Source organism: Schistocerca serialis, chromosome 3 (genome assembly GCF_023864345.2).
Source record: "Schistocerca serialis cubense isolate TAMUIC-IGC-003099 chromosome 3, iqSchSeri2.2, whole genome shotgun sequence".
In the NCBI taxonomy this organism is placed as follows: domain Eukaryota; kingdom Metazoa; phylum Arthropoda; class Insecta; order Orthoptera; family Acrididae; genus Schistocerca; species Schistocerca serialis.
Window position 1 is genome coordinate 800,469,002 of NC_064640.1, and position 17,142 is coordinate 800,486,143.

Genomic DNA, 17,142 nt, shown 5'->3' on the forward strand with positions numbered 1-17,142 from the left:
CGACCTGGGACCGGACCGCAGCGACGCACGGATGCACGCCAAGACCGTAGGATCCTACGCAGTGCCGTAGGGGACCGCACCGCCACTTCCCAGCAAATTAGGGACACTGTTGCTCCTGGGGTATCGGCGAGGACCATTCGCAACCGTCTCCATGAAGCTGGGCTACGGTCCCGCACACCGTTAGGCCGTCTTCCGCTCACGCCCCAACATCGTGCAGCCCGCCTCCAGTGGTGTCGCGACAGGCGTGAATGGAGGGACGAATGGAGACGTGTCGTCTTCAGCGATGAGAGTCGCTTCTGCCTTGGTGCCAATGATGGTCGTATGCGTGTTTGGCGCCGTGCAGGTGAGCGCCACAATCAGGACTGCATACGACCGAGGCACACAGGGCCAACACCCGGCATCATGGTGTGGGGAGCGATCTCCTACACTGGCCGTACACCACTGGTGATGGTCGAGGGGACACTGAATAGTGCACGGTACATCCAAACCGTCATCGAACCCATCGTTCTACCATTCCTAGACCGGCAAGGGAACTTGCTGTTCCAACAGGACAATGCACGTCCGCATGTATCCCGTGCCACCCAACGTGCTCTAGAAGGTGTAAGTCAACTACCCTGGCCAGCAAGATCTCCGGATCTGTCCCCCATTGAGCATGTTTGGGACTGGATGAAGCGTCGTCTCACGCGGTCTGCACGTCCAGCACGAACGCTGGTCCAACTGAGGCGCCAGGTGGAAATGGCATGGCAAGCCGTTCCACAGGACTACATCCAGCATCTCTACGATCGTCTCCATGGGAGAATAGCAGCCTGCATTGCTGCGAAAGGTGGATATACACTGTACTAGTGTCGACATTGTGCATGCTCTGTTGCCTGTGTCTATGTGCCTGTGGTTCTGTCAGTGTGATCATGTGATGTATCTGACCCCAAGAATGTGTCAATAAAGTTTCCCCTTCCTGGGACAATGAATTCACGGTGTTCATATTTCAATTTCCAGGAGTGTATTTGTCCAATGAATACCCGTTTACCATCTGCATTTCATCTTGGTGTAGCAATTTTAATGGCCAGTAGTGTAAGAAAGAAATAAGGAATAACAAAACTGTTGATACATTCTGAAATTGGAATCGGGTAAAAAAACAACATTTAGCCGAGATCAGCTTTCACTGACATTATGCGTTGTAAATTGACACAGAGCACATATATTGCAACCATATTTAGGTACACAGAAATGTGATCAGTCTGCAGGGAGAGTACTGAGCCACAGAGAACAGGCGGCAAAGGGGGAGACTCAGGTGAATCGTACCTCATAGCTGGCGGTTTTGATTGCGGTCTTGGCTCGTGATACTCGTGTTTGCGAAGCGAATGCAACGGCGAACGTACGCGTGGGATGTCGCTACATTGTGTTCAAGGTGATGAACAGCCAAACTACTACTAATTATTGTACCTGTAGCAAGTCGTGACCGCGACAGTAACGAAACTGCAGCTGCTGGTCCCCCGACTAGAAGCTCGAACTGAAGGTCGAATGTGACGTCAGATAACCCTTTTACGGCTTGGTGGCACAGTACTCCTGTAGGCTTCCGACGTTTAAAAAAATTGAGCCTTTTCTAAGTAAATAGAAAATCTTGCTCCAAATCTCCTTACAGGGACATAGCGGCCAACAATACCTTTTTGTCGACAGAGGTTCCTACCCAGCCTCAGTTCCAGCTGCCGGGAAGGCAGTTCTCACTGTATCGTTACACCTCCTCAAGGAAGAAAAAAAATAGTTTAAAACTTGAATAGTTTTAAGCGGTTGAGGCCATTTTGATTAAATTATCGGCTCCTCTCAGAATGACGGCAGTCAGAATCTGTTTTCAGATTTCTATTCCTCAGTATATTAGGAAACGTTATTATGACGTTTCTTTTCTCTCGGAAATTTCGTTAATGGTTTAAATTGTGACTGAATTTTCAAGGAACTCGCAATAAACTTGACATGGAAGTTTTGGATACACCGGTAGGTTATTCATTAATAAATGGTCTTGGGTCTCTCATCTGATTTTCTGCTTATTAATTCGTACTCGACTCTCTCTGTGTCTGCGGCGTTGAGCTACTGCACACGGGAGCGGCTCCTCACGTGACGGTCCTTGGAAGATCTGTTGTGTTAGCCGCTCCACAGGGCCCAGCATCGCTTCTTACACCTTCGACGACTACCGCCGACTCCTCGATTTCACGAACTCCAAATAATTCCACAAAATAATATAATATTTATCCCGTCCCTTCTTTCTCAGCCTGCTCCAATAATAGATTTAAACATTTCCATTGGCCGTTTCCCACTTCCTCTAATACACACACCAACAAACGTTTTGCAATAGCTTGGTATGTCGTGCAGGTGAGTTTCTATACCGATCGGAAGGTCACCCCTGACGTTGTTTGTAAACACACACACAGCTACCATGAGCGCAATACAGTAGAACGCCGCACTCAGTGATTACGGCATTACACAAAAAAAAAAAAAAAAAAAAATATATGGTTCAAATGGCTCTGAGCACTATGGGACTTAACTGCTGTGGTCATCAGTCCGCTATAACTTAGAACTACTTAAACCTAACTAACCTAAGGACATCACACACATCCATGCCCGAGGCAGGATTCGAACCTGCAACCGTAGCGGTCACGTGTTTCCAGACTGTAGCTCCTACAACCGCACGGCCACTCCGGCCAGCTACGGCATTTCAGTTGAAAGTTAAGCACCAGTAATGACGCATTGAAGACATATGTCAAGAATGAACGTTCTTTATGCCAAGAAGGACATTTGAGACCAGTGATCATGTCCGCATCTTCAAGTTACGCGCAGAAGTATTCTCAACCAGGGAAGTTGCTAGACGAGTGCACTGGAGTCAAAGCGATATGCTGCAGACATGGCTCTGAGCACTATGGGACTTAACATCATTGGTCATCAGACCCCTAGAACTTAGAACTACTTAAACCTAACTAACCTAAGGACACCACAGAACACCCAGTCATCATGAGGCAGAGAAAATCCCTGACCCCGCCGGGAATCGAACCCGGGAACCCGGGCGTGGGAAGCGAGAACGCTACCGCACGACCACGAGCTGCGGACAACTGCAGAAATGGAATCGGTTCCTATTGAAGTTAGTGTTGAGGACTGACGCCACGCAAGCCATCCACGTTCGACGGGTGCACTAGATGAACAATATCTACGACTTTTGACTCAAAGGAACGGTGGGCAGAGTGCTTCAGGACTGAATTTGGCGTTCGAATAGGCTAGAGGAAGTTATGTATCGCATCAAACTGTTTGGAGACGACTGAATGATGCGAATCTCCATTCCCGACGACCATGGCGAGCACCACGTCGTATTTCGTAACACGGTGGACTCCGTTACAGATGCGCAATAAATCATGCAGAATGGACGCCTCGGGATTAACGGTGGGTGGTCTTTACTGACGAAAGTCGTGTCTGTTTGTAGCCTGATAATTTCTGACAACGTGTTTGGAGACAACCCGGTGATATCGAACGTCTCCAATACTGTGTCCAACATGTGGAGCGTTGTTCTGCGGTGGCATTACATAAGGCCATCGTACACCTCTCGTAGTTGTTGAGAACAGTCTAGCTCCTCTCCGGTACGGGGACGAGATTCTTCAACTAATAGTGGGACCGTATCGCCAACATTTTGGGATGATAATTTGCGTAGCGTTTTCAATGGGAAATGTTTGATCACCCACAGTACAGACCGTAAATGACTCCCTCTGAGTTTCATCTCTGCTCCCATGAGCCGCTGGCTATGAAGACAACATTTCTTCACAGACAACGAGCTGTAGACTGGTGTAGATAACTGGCGGAAAGTATGACGAGGGTGCTGGAAAGTTTGAACAGTGTTACGACAAATGTCTCAGTGAGAGCGACGACTATGTAGGCAAGTATCTGCAAGCTGTAGCTAATTGTTAAAAATAAAACATTTTTGTTTTTCACAGTGGTTTCCACTCGCGACCGATTGGACCATAGTTTCTGAATAGCCCTCGTACAATGTCCTCAGGTAATGGCGTTGGAGGGCCAAGGTTTCGGCAACCCGCGATGCATTCCTGTATGGTTGGCGTCTGTTTCACAGGTGGTGGCCTTGGAACACAACAATTTTTCATCGGCGTCTCTGATGTAGTTTTTCTGTACTGATGCAGTCGTTCTCCAGGTACGTTTCCTGTGCCCAAGTGTATGGTCTTGGCTTAAGAGCTTAGCGAGGTATCCAAAGCCTAGCTATCTGCTGCAGAGAGCTGATAGTGAGTACAGAGGAAGATATTTTCTTGTTCTTGCAGTATGACTCCCTTTCCCACAAACTGCCATTGTGGGACAAACTGTGCACAGTGTATGATGTCATATACCATGCAGACAGAATAACCCACATGTCAAATCACTTCACTTCTAGATGAGGGACAACATGGTTACCTTGAAGGTAACAGCTATATAATGTTTGAGAGTATGTCAGAGTCAAGACAGTCTTTGATCGTAAATTTCCTTAATTCTGTTCAATAACTGGTTTCGATCGTAATGATCATTATCAGACTGATTTAAAACAGAAGTGGCACCTTTATGAGTAAGAGCATTATGGTAAGGTGCAAAATTATAATTAGTAGCATTGATTGACATTTTCTGAGATGCATCTCACAAATGACATACCTGCCTCCTTAAACTTAGTAAACGAAGCAAATAAAATTGATAGACATGGTTGACATCTTCACATGTTGCAAAATGCAATAAAGCTGTGATGAACAGTTACGGCCTGTAACGTTGGGCCGTCATTAAAACACTACGATAACGGCTCAATACAAACAGCATAGGGGGTGGCCGTTAGGTGTCACTCTCCGTAAGCAGAATCTACAATGGCGTGCTACGAGCGCAGGGAAGGGATATTTGAAATGTTATGTAAGCTAAAATGCAATTTGTTAAAAGAGGCAGAGCATAAAAATGGGTGCACAGCAAAATATTAGTTAAAATTACAAATGCCAGCTATGCACAGTTTACAATGGCTTGTTACAAAGCCAGTGAAAATACTATATAAGTCACATTATAAGGAGTGAAGAATGCAGTAAAAACAAAAAATAAGAACTAGAGCATTGAAATGAAACGACAGCAAAATAGTAGTATCAGATGCAAATGTCACCTCTCAAGCAGGTATCCACGACGTATATAGTACATAACGAAATTAACTGAAAGTAGCGTACCAGCACACGAAAAATATCTTCTACGTATCAATATAATGATGGTCAATGAAGTCGGAATCAGTTATTGAAATGAATAAAAAAAATTGCAATCGAAAACTTTTGTTTTCGACGTTCACTTCACTCCTATTTGCCAAGACATAAACAGATTTGTGCTGTAGGAGAAGGAGGTTATTCTGAACGACTCAGTTGGAGTAAGGCGGCAAGAAAGAATCGTCCAACTCATTATCGAAAGAACCACCCTCTCATTGCCTTGAAGTAATGTAGGAAAACTGAGTAAAATGTAAATCCGCGTGGCCGGACGGGGAACTAAAACCTACGCCGTTCGAAATATGACCGAATATCTTAACCATTGTTCATGACCTAGTTTCCCGTATTTCAACTTGTCTGGCTTGTATTAAACTTTGCTTAGCTGCATGTTAATAGAACATTCAGTTACAAGTGTTGTATCCTCAATTTCAAAAAAACGATTTCCTAATTAAGATTGTTGAAACAAACATATTTGTTGATTTCTGGAATTTGTTTGTAGCAAGTGAAGAATTTTCTGGTTTCACTAAAATAACTTTTGGCATTGAGGCCATACGGAAGCTTTGAAAGCAAGACAAGTGTTACGCTGGCACTCTTGCTGATATTTCCAGGAATCTGTCCTACAGGACGCAATCAGATTTCTGCAGAAACCGACCTCTGGCCGTTTCCAGTTAATAGACTTTCACATTGTCCAACGCCTGCCGATGACTGGAAGCTGAACAGTTCGAGGAGAATTTCTGATACGTCTGAGTTGTAAGATGGACAAATGTTTCCCATTCTGTTAGTATAAAGAAATACTGCCATATATAAATGAAGCAAGATTTGTGAAAAACGTGTTTTCTCATAAGATTTAGGACCTTTTGACCTACGGAGTTTTTCTCTAGCTTAGAGATGTTTTGAGTGAGCGGAAAGAAAATCATTGATTTTCGAAAGGGATAGCCTTTGTCTCACAGAATATCGTATTGCCTACCCGCGTAAGATTCTAATAAATGTTGTTTTCCTGTGCATTTCTGCTATCTGTTATTAACTATCAGGTCGATATCTAAATACTGTGTGTGCTTGTTCAGAATAGGGTAACGGTTGTGATGTCATAAATGAAAGAAGGGGGTAGTGAGAAACAGTGAGCCGCCGGCACGTAGCCTAGAGCCTCCTTGAGCTTACGGTTCCCATCCTACCGACGGCTCATTATCAACACATGTTCTTTCTCCACGGAGGGGGAGACTGCATCCACAATTTCCCAGGCAATCTCAAAGACTTCGAAATAAATTCGCTGAATGCGCATATCTTGGAATCAACTGTATTACGTATAGACATAATACATATTGAACAATGGAAAATCAAGGATAGAATGTAACAATATTATGAAAAGGAAAGTTGCTACTCACCATATAGCTATATGGTCAGTAGCAAAAAATGCTCAAATGGCTCTGAGCACTACGGGACTTAACTTCTAAGGTCATCAGCCCTAGAACTTAGAACTACTTAAACCTTTCTAACCTAAGGACATCACACACATCCATGCCCGAGCCAGGATTCGAACCAACGACCTTAGCGGTCGCGCGGTTCCAGACTGTAGCGCCTAGAACCGCTCGGCCACCCCGGTCGGCGTTAGTAGCAACTTTCGTTTTCATTGACATGAAAATTTATGCTGGACGGGGAGTCGAACCCGGATTTCTCTCTTATCTCGAGCGGTCGCCTTACCCACATTGGCTACTCGTGCACGTGTCCTAACCCGATCCAAACTTTCATATATCACACTGTCTACATAACTAAACCATAGTCCCTTACACAGGCTGTAGATGAATGTCGGTTCCACACAAATTTTCATGTGTAAGTAGTAGGTGGTACATCTATATCTAACACAACTGACGCGAAGACATTCGCATTCAGCTAATTTATTTCTTATTAATTTTGGACGGCTGTAAATCGTCATTAATGCCTGCTCATCCGAACATGCAAGTAAATCTCAGCGAAGTTGGCAAATTACGACCTTCCATCAGCTATTCTCCCTCCGCCGGCCGTCAACAAGCCATCAAAATGTCACCAAGAATCAGGATTCGAAAAAAGCTTTCTCAGTGTCGAGCGTCACCGCAGAAGCGAGCCTTAACGATGTCGTATGTGTTATATGAATGCATTAATATAATTGATTAGCATGGATGGGGAATGAATCCACAACCTCCAGTGCGAATGCACGGTATCGTTCGACCTCCTGTGGAAATCTAAAAAAAAGGTAGCAAGCACATGGACGGGGACTGCGGGCGGCTAGGTACTGCTAGGTGGGAATGTGGATCGGTTGGGGAGCGTGCCGGGATAGTTCGTGCATTTGCGATAAACGCTGGGTCCAGATGGCGTAGTGGTTAAAGCAACTGTCTCGTAAGCTGAAGATCTCGGATTCGAGTCCCCCCCCCCCCCACCCCCCGTTCTTTAAATTGACATAATTAACAATCTCGAATGCGACATCATATCTTTTTTTACCGGTTTAGTGTTAAACAAAAAGAGAAATCATGGAGCATTATTGAGTTTTGGATTCCTGACACTGCCATTCGGAGTGATGCCCGGCAATTTTTCCTTCAAGGAAGACGTCCGTTACGGATTTTTGATTTTTTATACTAGTTCTTCCACAAAGAAATTGTTCAAGAGCAGAGCTCATATATTTCGTCGCCACACAAACATTTATTCCCGCTGTAGTATATCAGCGAAATAACAGTTTAAGTGAAACTTCCTGAGAGGTTAGATCTTAGGGTGGGACCCATGCCTTGAACCAAACCTTTGCTTTTGCGGGAATTGCGAGTCATCCGCTCCAGATGACGTTTCTGGAGTACAAGGAAAATAAATTAGTAGATTGCTGTCAACTTTTAATTGCGGATGTACGCGAGCCCGCATTGCCATTTCGGGCGACACTTGCTCGTTTGCCTTGATCTTTCCGAATGTCACGTCGTCTGACCTTTCTTAAACCCGTATGCATTAATTAACATCTCGTTCTACGGGATCTTCCTGCAGTACACCGTTTGGATTATACTAGAGAGGAAGCAGCTGTGAATCCACGACATAGGTATTTTCTTAACATGATTTAAGACTAAAACATAAATCACAAAAATGTTTGATTTTTTCTTGCTGCCGTCCACTGTAAGGAGACGTTTAGAAAGGAAGAAAGGAACATTAGGGTGTACAGTTCCATCGACAACGAGTTCATGGGAGACGAAGTACAAGCTGAGACTGGGAAAGTATGTCGAAGAACATCGGCCGTGTCCTTTACACAGGACCCATCCCGGCATATATCTTAAGCGATATCAGGAAACCACGAAAAACCAAAATCTGGATAGCCGGATGGGGTATTTACTTATTTTATCCGACCAGGGGATCCCGACAGTGGAGAGGAACATACATATAAAAAAGTTGCAAGAATTGTTTACCAAACTTCTCAATTTCTTTACGTACTTGTGGTTCAGTTATGTATACATCTGAGATACTCTAACGAGGAAAATTATAACTGGCGACGTATCTAATAATAATTGTGATTCTCAATATTAATAATAACATATATAAACAATAACAAAAATATTAATTTTGCACTTTTCAACATCATCCGATACTGGAGATATGATGACATAGAATATGGATATGCCAGTGACGGAAACTTGTAAGATAGGGTATATTGTTTCAATAGAAGGCGCTGTAGACACAGAGGCTGGGAAAGACTGAGAGAGGGGAGGGTGACTATACTGTACTGCAGAAACGTATGCAGAATAAATGGCAGTTGTGATAGAAGATAGACCATTAATTATCTTTCGAGGTGGAAAAGGAGCGGAATTTTGCTGAGATTTTGAAGGAGATCGTTACGAAGTTTGGCTCCCGATACAGAAAATGATTTTGAAAAAATGGTTGTTCGAGTTTATCTCCCTATACTGCTCATATAATAGTGTTGGATGTTAAGCTGGATAAGAGGAGAGCAATGATTGCCTAGACGGTACTATAAACAGAGTATATGATAGTCTTTACGCTTATCTACACGTAATTGTCCATAGCCAGGGCTTGTATGGTCGAAAAAACGAACATCAGGAATGATAGTTCAGCTTCTTAAAAACTGTGCCACCTCGCAGACGTTATATACTGTGGTGACAAAAGTCGTGGAATAGCGATATGTACAGACACAGATGCCGCTAGTATCGCGTACGCAAGGTATAATAGGGAAGCGTATTGGCGGAGCTGTCATATGCATTCAGGTGATTCATGTACAAAGATTTCCGATGTCATTGGGGTCGCACGACGGGAAATAAGAGACTTTGAACACGGAATGGTAGTTGGAACTACATGCATTGGGCATTTAATTTCGGAAATCGTTAGGGAATTCAGTATTCTTAGATCCGTAGTCTCAAGAGTGTGCTGAGAATACCAGATTTCAGAATAGAATTAGAAGCGATTGCTTAATTAAATTCGGACCTTTATAAATGAGATGTCAGTTCAGAGCAATTTGACGTAGTGGTGTGCACTTATGATTAATTGTACAAATGATTCGTGGAACATGAGGCAAACTGGGTAACAACTATAGACCAGAGCAACAACAAAATACACTGGAGTACGACGAACAACGCATACACGCTCCTCCAACGACACATATTGACAGGTAAATACAAATATCAAACACGCATACAGAACCGATAGAGGAATTCATCATAAACCAAATTAAATCAGAGAATTCGTAAGTTGGCTATATTCATGCTGTTAAGTGTGGTACATCTGTTACACCACAACACTGAGGATAAATGTTAAAAACGACCATAGACTTATCACTATCCATGTAAAAATGAGGACACAACTGAGAGAGTAAAAGAACCACCAGCAGAATGTAAGCCGCACATGAGCACTGCGGTAAAGATGTGTATGCCCACAAATTGTTCTCATCCTACTTAGTTATGCAAATAATAGTTTGGAAATTTTTTTGGGGTACCAATACTAACGATACTTCAATACAAGAAGACAATTAGAAATAATTAATCAATTATATGCAGGCAGTTTTCCAAATACTTTCACCGAAAGTTTTGTCCAAAAGCAGAATTATCTGAGCATAATTTTAGACTGCAGCCTTGGTGTTTCTATAGTAAACACTAGTGGTTTTCTTGTGCTGTATAGCACCTTCTTGAACTTTGATCTGTTATTATAGAGGGTAGACAAAATATGAGGGCTATTTGGAAAATGAGGTCCTATTGGACTCGAAATGGAAATTACATTGAAAATCCGATGATGTGTTGGGCAGTCTCTAGTATGCCTGTCGATCGCGTCACGTCACTCTTTTCAGTTATGAGGGAACAGTGAGCATGTAAAGATGTCTGGATAAATAGTGTCACCCGCCAAGTATAAGGGCCTGGTGAGAGATTTCGCCTGATGTCATGCAGCCCACATATCACAACTGTTACGCGTTTCCTTCTTCGTGACATTATTCTAGGTCCCATTCTACAGGGGCAACGAAGGAGCCCGTGCAGCATTATCGATGGCAAATGTTTTGCAGCGTTATCGACGGGAAATGTTTGATCTCCCACAATACAGCTCGAAATCGGCTCCCACTGAGTTTCATCTCTTCTCATGTGACCCGCTGGCTATAAAGACAACGTTTTGCCACAGACAACGAACTGAAGACCAGCGTAGAGATTTGACGGTAAGCGCAGGCGGCTGCCTTCTGTGATGATTTGTTGGAACAATGTCTAACAAGGGGAGGCCACGACGTTTGGATCGCAGATTTACTTCAAACGTTGTACACCTTTAGTAGGCAATTAAAACAACATAATGTGCCAGTAGTAAGGTGTACTACTCTGGCAATTTCGAGAAAATCGAAGAGAAGTTTGACGTGTCTATTATGTAACTGATGTACCTGTGCGTAGGTGGCGGACGTTAGAGCTCATGTTGGTCAAGTGGTCAGTGTTCGAGCTTCGTAAGACGAACGTGTGCGAGCTGACTGTTCGACTCCTGCTCAAATCTTCATTTTTGTAGTACAAGTGTAAATCCTGTGATATTCGAAAAAATTTGCACCTACACTATTCGTTCTTGCTACATTAGCAACGTCTCACCGCCAAGCAGGTTAACTTCCAAATGGGGCCCGCCTCTGTGCCTGCAGCACGAAGAGTCGAGGTGCAAAGTAGTTCCGAGTACCTTACTAGACTGCATGTATATAGGATTTCGCAAATCACGTCTGGAATACATTTTCAGGAAAACTTTATGCGTTTCTTCATTTCCTTGTCGATAGTTATAAACATGTTTGTTCTAATAATTAAATTTAATTAAAAATAGTTAGTAGTCAAATAACATGAAATTCACTAAAACTTCACGCAAATACACGTGGTTTTTGAAATTATATTACCTCTCAAATGTCATATAAATTAAATAATATGGCCAGTGATGAAAAAAGTATCGGTTAAAAATTGAATTTGAGTGAGTTCGAAAGTTGACCACCGTGAAATCTAACTTCCGACACCTACGCACATATGCATGAGTTACATAATAGACGAGCATAATATCTCTAGTGGTTTCCTCGGAACTGCCGGAGTAGTACACCTTACTATTTGCACATTGTGTTGTTTTAATGGTTTACTAAAGTTATACAAAGTTTGAAGCAAATCTATGATCCCAACGTGATGGGCTCCCCTTGTAAGTCGGAACAGCGACTATATAGAGGAATAGGTGGAATATGTAACAAACTGTTGCAAACAAAACATTTTTGATTTTCACAGTGGTCTTCATTTCGTGACCGATCGGATCTTACTTCCCAAATAGCCCTCGTAAAACTGGCCGGAAAATATTTCATGCACCTAAGATAGGCAACCCGACTTACATCGTGTGCCCCAGATGTGGATGATGGGAGTGGTGTTGCCGACGCTAAGGAGCGTGAAATATGTTCTGGGAGTCTTACTTTTTCCACGCTGTGTTAAGTGTATGCCTAGCAGTTAGTGTGAGTTTATGTGCATGAGACAAGGCACAGGAAGTACGAGTGTGTGTGTGTTGCAGGTGGGAGCGCGGCGCAGTCGCGCAAGAAGCCGACGACGGCGGCGCCCGCGGCGGAAGGCGAACTGGCGGACGAATGCCCCGAGCCGAACGGCTACTTCGCAGACGCCTACCAGTGCGACAAGTACTACGAGTGCCGCGACGGCGCCATCACCGAGAAGCTCTGCCCCGACGGCATGGTCTTCAACGACTACAGCCCCGATCAGGAGAAGTGCGACCTGCCCTTCAACATCGACTGTTCCAAAAGGCCGGAACTCCGTAAGTTGTGTACAGACTGCTCTAGTGGCATTCCTTTACGTTGTTAGGAAACTTCCATCATCATATGCAGCAATCATAGCAATTCTGCACTCAAATTTTAGAGGTAGAGATTTACAATTCAAATTCTGAAAAAAAGAATGAACAGAAATCCCTGGAGACTGGAAATACACACTCATACTCTCGCTCCAATCCTTTCGTATCAGGTTTAAGTGACGTGCCGGTAACTTGTTAGATTTAAATAGGACACAGTCAGCAAATGTGAAGACATACATTTTAAAAACGTATATAGAGGGGTCCAAAAAAATGTATCACCTGTTTAAAAGTCCATAACTTGCAAATTAATCGACGGAGTTGTCTCACTTTTGGTGAAAGTGTAGCTTAAAGTCCAACATAACGATATCACTGTAGGTGTTCGAAATGGTCACCATTAACATCCACACACAAACGATCCCGCCGAACTGCAGCACGAAGTACCGACTGCAACGTGTTCAGTTGGATATTTGCACATGAATGTACGATGGATTCTCGAAGTTCATCCAATGTGCGTGGCTTTTGTCGATAAACGACGTCCTTTAGTGTTCCCCACAGGTAAAAGTCCAGAGGAGTTAGGTCTGGCGAACGCGGTGGATACACACAGCACCTCTACGGCCTATCCATCTTCCTGGTAGATTTTCGTCGAGATACGCCCTAACACGATTTTGGTAGTGGGCTGGGACACCATTTCGTTGGAAGTAAACTGTTCCGTCTCCATACAAGTCTCGGATGGCAGGTAAAATGGATGTCTGAAGCCTCTGGAGGTACACCTCACCGGTAACTGTGCCGTCAAAGAAGAATGGCCCAATCAAGCCCCGGTAAGACAACCCACACCACACATTTTCTCCTGGCAAATTCACGGCTTTGCCTGCATGGACGTTCGGATTTTCGGCGGCCCAGTAGATGCAACTGTGGCGATTTACTGCACCATTGAGTTTGAACTGTGCCTCATCAGACCACACAATCATCTCTGCAAACTCTTCATCGTTGCACACCATGTTAGTAAACCACTCGCAGTACTCCATTTTACGATCTGGGTCGTCCTCGTTCATTGCGTGTAGCAATCGTGGGATGTAGCACTTCCACTTTGCTGTCTTCAAAATTCGCCGAACAGTTGAGCGACTCACTCCAGTTTCACGGGCACACCGTCTCACAGACTTCTGTGGTGAGCGAGTGAATTGTTGTAACACACGAGGGGAGTTAGCTGGACTTGTTACTGCTACAGGTCGTCCAGATCGTTGTTTGTGTAGATCGTTAACACAGCCTTCGGCTTCAAATTTGTCTCGAATGCGACGAATCGTTAAACGTGTCGGTGGCTCTGTTTGATACTCATTTCGCCATTGCCGTTGAACCTCATTAATGTTTTCGTACTTAAAATACCACTTCAAAACTGACTTCCTTTCATCGAATGTAAGCCTTGCGCCAGCCATGTTTACTCGAGTAACTAGGTGCAACTAAGAACAAAACGCTGACTATCTGGCGACTGTCATCTGACAAAACAAAACAACGCAATACAACGCTTGTGTGGCGATTGCCGGAACTACAAACTATTACACTACCAAAGATGAGACAACTCCGTCAATTAGTTTGCCACTTATGGACTTTTAAACAGTGAATACATTTTTTGTACCCCTCTGTATAATAAACAAATACTGTTTTGCATTCAAATGTGATACCTTTACTTTAAAAACTCTATACGTACTGTCTATATAAGTTCAGAATCACGTTTTGGTGCTGATCATTTACAGACATTCTCGTAAATGAAAAAAAAAACACAACTTCTTTTTTTCATTGTCAACCAACTTCATATCATTTTCCCCTGTTGCGCAACATGGCACATCGTGCAACGGTTTGATGGACTCTTCTTCTTTACAGCTGCTGGGATATTCATCGGCAAATGAGTCCTTAGTCCATTGCTTGTAAATGGACGAGGATTCTGGGAGTTGCACTATTGTAATACTTATTCTGACATGTTTATACGAAAATCTGAGAACCTTTTCTTCTTCTGCCATGTGAGTTTTGATACACAATAAAGGTATATAATATGCGTATCTACAGAATACGGAAAAAAATATCGTCATACTTTTCTTAACTTTTTCTTCACTAGAATCATGGTCATCCTTGTTTACTACAGAAGAAAAATTTCTCCCAGCGTCTGACGTATCACTCTGTACTGAACTACTATCTAAAACAAAGTTTAAAAGACCTATAATTGCATCTTAGTCACAAAAGCGATAGTAACGAAGGCTCAGACTACTATACACGGTGTTTCACCATATCTGTTGCAAGATTCTAGTGGTTGTAGAGGGGACTTAGTAAATAAAGCTTTGATAATCAATCACTCTCCAGAAATCTATGGTCTGGATGTAAGAAATGAGGGGCAGACAAATGAAAATCAAACATCCGCTACAATGGGACCATGGAGTAGTTCTACTCGAAAGTAATCACCACACCCGTTGAGGCATTTATCCCACTGGGAGAGGAGACAATCAATTGCTTTTTCGTAGAAAGCTGCTGGTCGCTGACTCATCCGAAAGTGGACCCACTGTTGCGCTTCCTCGTCCGACTGAAACCGATGTCCACGCATATCTTTCTTCAGGTTGCTAAGGATGTGAAAACCACACGGTGATAGATCCAGGCAGTGCGGAGGATGCTGCAGTGTTTCCAAACCAAATCGCTGAAACGTAGCCTTCGTCCGATTGGCAAGGGGGGGGGGGGAGTTATTGTGCACCAGGATAATTCCGTCCGACAGCATTCCTGGGCTTTTGGACTCTATGGCGCGTCGCAGTTTCTGCAAAGTGCCTTCATAGCGCTGCACTCTGATTGAGGTTCAGATCTCGAGGAACTTTAAGAGCAGAGGGCACCTGCAGTCGAAGAAGAAGGTCATCATGACCTTACTGGAACTTGTGTGAACAGCTCTGAATTCCTTTGCCAGTTGTCCTCGCGCTGTCGGACTGAATCATCCTGTTGCACGATAAAGCCCGATCCAAACACTGCCAATCACACGAAGGCTACGCTTCGGCCATTTGGTCGGGAAACACTGCAACATCCTTAGGGATGGCCCGGATCTTTCACCGTGTGCTTTTCACATCTTTGGCGACCCGAAGAAAGAGATATACGTGGACGTCAGTTTCGGTTGGACGAGGATGTGCAAGAATGGGCGCGGTTGTGGATCCGTTGGCGGTTGACCGCTTCCTACGAAACAAGATTTGGTCGCCTCGTCTCGCAGTGGGGTACATGTCTTAAGGTACATGTCTTAACGCGTGTCGTGATTACTTTTGAATGGAACCATTGCATGGTCCCGTTGTAGCCTGTGTCCGGTTTTCATTTGACTGCTTCCTATAAGTTTGAAGATCAGATTGCTTTCAAATCTCCCGCTTTACGATACGTACACAAACTGAGAAGAGGATGCCGTCGTCAGTCCCTTCTGCAATAATTAGGACATCGCATTCCATCTGAATACAATAATGTCTGTGAGGAACTGGTACGTTCACAACTACAGGATTGACTGTGGTGCTTATTCTCGGAGAAGACAACATGGCGACGAGTATTCGAATCATTACCAATACTATGAGGTCTTTTACAGTACACGGCACATGGATCAGAGCTCTTTGTTTTCACTGTGTGCGTACCGTGACCAGTCTTCAAAGTTATTTTAAATACAAACTGTACGATTCTGGACATGTGATCGTTGTCAAAACTTTATCTACTGAGTCCCCTATACAACCCTCAGAAGTGGGTTACAGGAGTTCTGAAATACTCTTTATGTAGAGACAAAACACGAAGAAAAAAAAGCGCAATCAAAATCCACAGACTTGTAATATGTGTTGAACTACATGCAAGAGTCATCTGTGGTCATATGATCGCGCTACATGGAGCACTATACGCGCTGTGATCGGCAAAAGATGCGAGGGCCTGGAGTGGCGTGGCTAACTGGTCTCATCAAATAGTGCGAATGGAAAAAGAACACATGAAAACCCAATCAAATGACAGGTGAGGGTTTGTGTTCCTACCCGTTCCTTCTACGAGGGTTGTTCGGAAAGTAAGGAACGATCGGTCGCAAAATGGAAACCATAGTGAAAATCAAAACTGTTTTCTTTCCACATTTAGCTATACCTACTAGGTACTTCTCTACATAATCGCCGCTCCGACTTAGACTTTTGTCGGAGCGTTATACCAAATTTCCAACACGATCGTCATAGAAGGCAGCCGCATGTGCTTTTTGATAATTCTCTACGCTGGTCCATAGCGCGTAGTCTGCGCCCAAGTGTTGTCTTCGAATCTAGCGTTTCATGTGGACAGAGATGATACTCAGGACGAGGCAATTAGGGCTGTGTTGTGGGTGATGGAACACTTCCCATCGAAAAGGCTGCAGGAGCGCCTTCACTGCCCCTGCAGAGTGCGGTTGAGAATTGCCATGAAGAAGGATGTGCGTGACAGTTGTGTTAGGCGGGCTGCATTCATTAAGACGATGCCTTTCAGCGGGCCCTCCTAGTTGGCGGGAGACATCGTTGTTCTATGCACCTTTACTCGCTCACAGTGCGCTCACAACTGAAAAGAGCGTCTTGATGCGGTCGACGGGCATACTAGAGACACTATCCAAAACGTCTGTGAAAAGCCTCATCCG

General features: G+C 44.0%; 1 protein-coding gene across 1 annotated transcript in view; it reads left to right on the plus strand.

Moving 5' to 3' along the window:
• LOC126470643 (protein obstructor-E-like) overlaps positions 1 to 17,142 on the plus strand; it is an 80,782-nt gene that overhangs the window by 31,210 nt on the left and 32,430 nt on the right. The window contains exon 2 of the mRNA XM_050098625.1: positions 12,228 to 12,482. Coding sequence (XP_049954582.1) covers positions 12,228 to 12,482 — 255 coding nt within the window. The remainder of the gene's footprint in view (positions 1 to 12,227; positions 12,483 to 17,142) is intronic.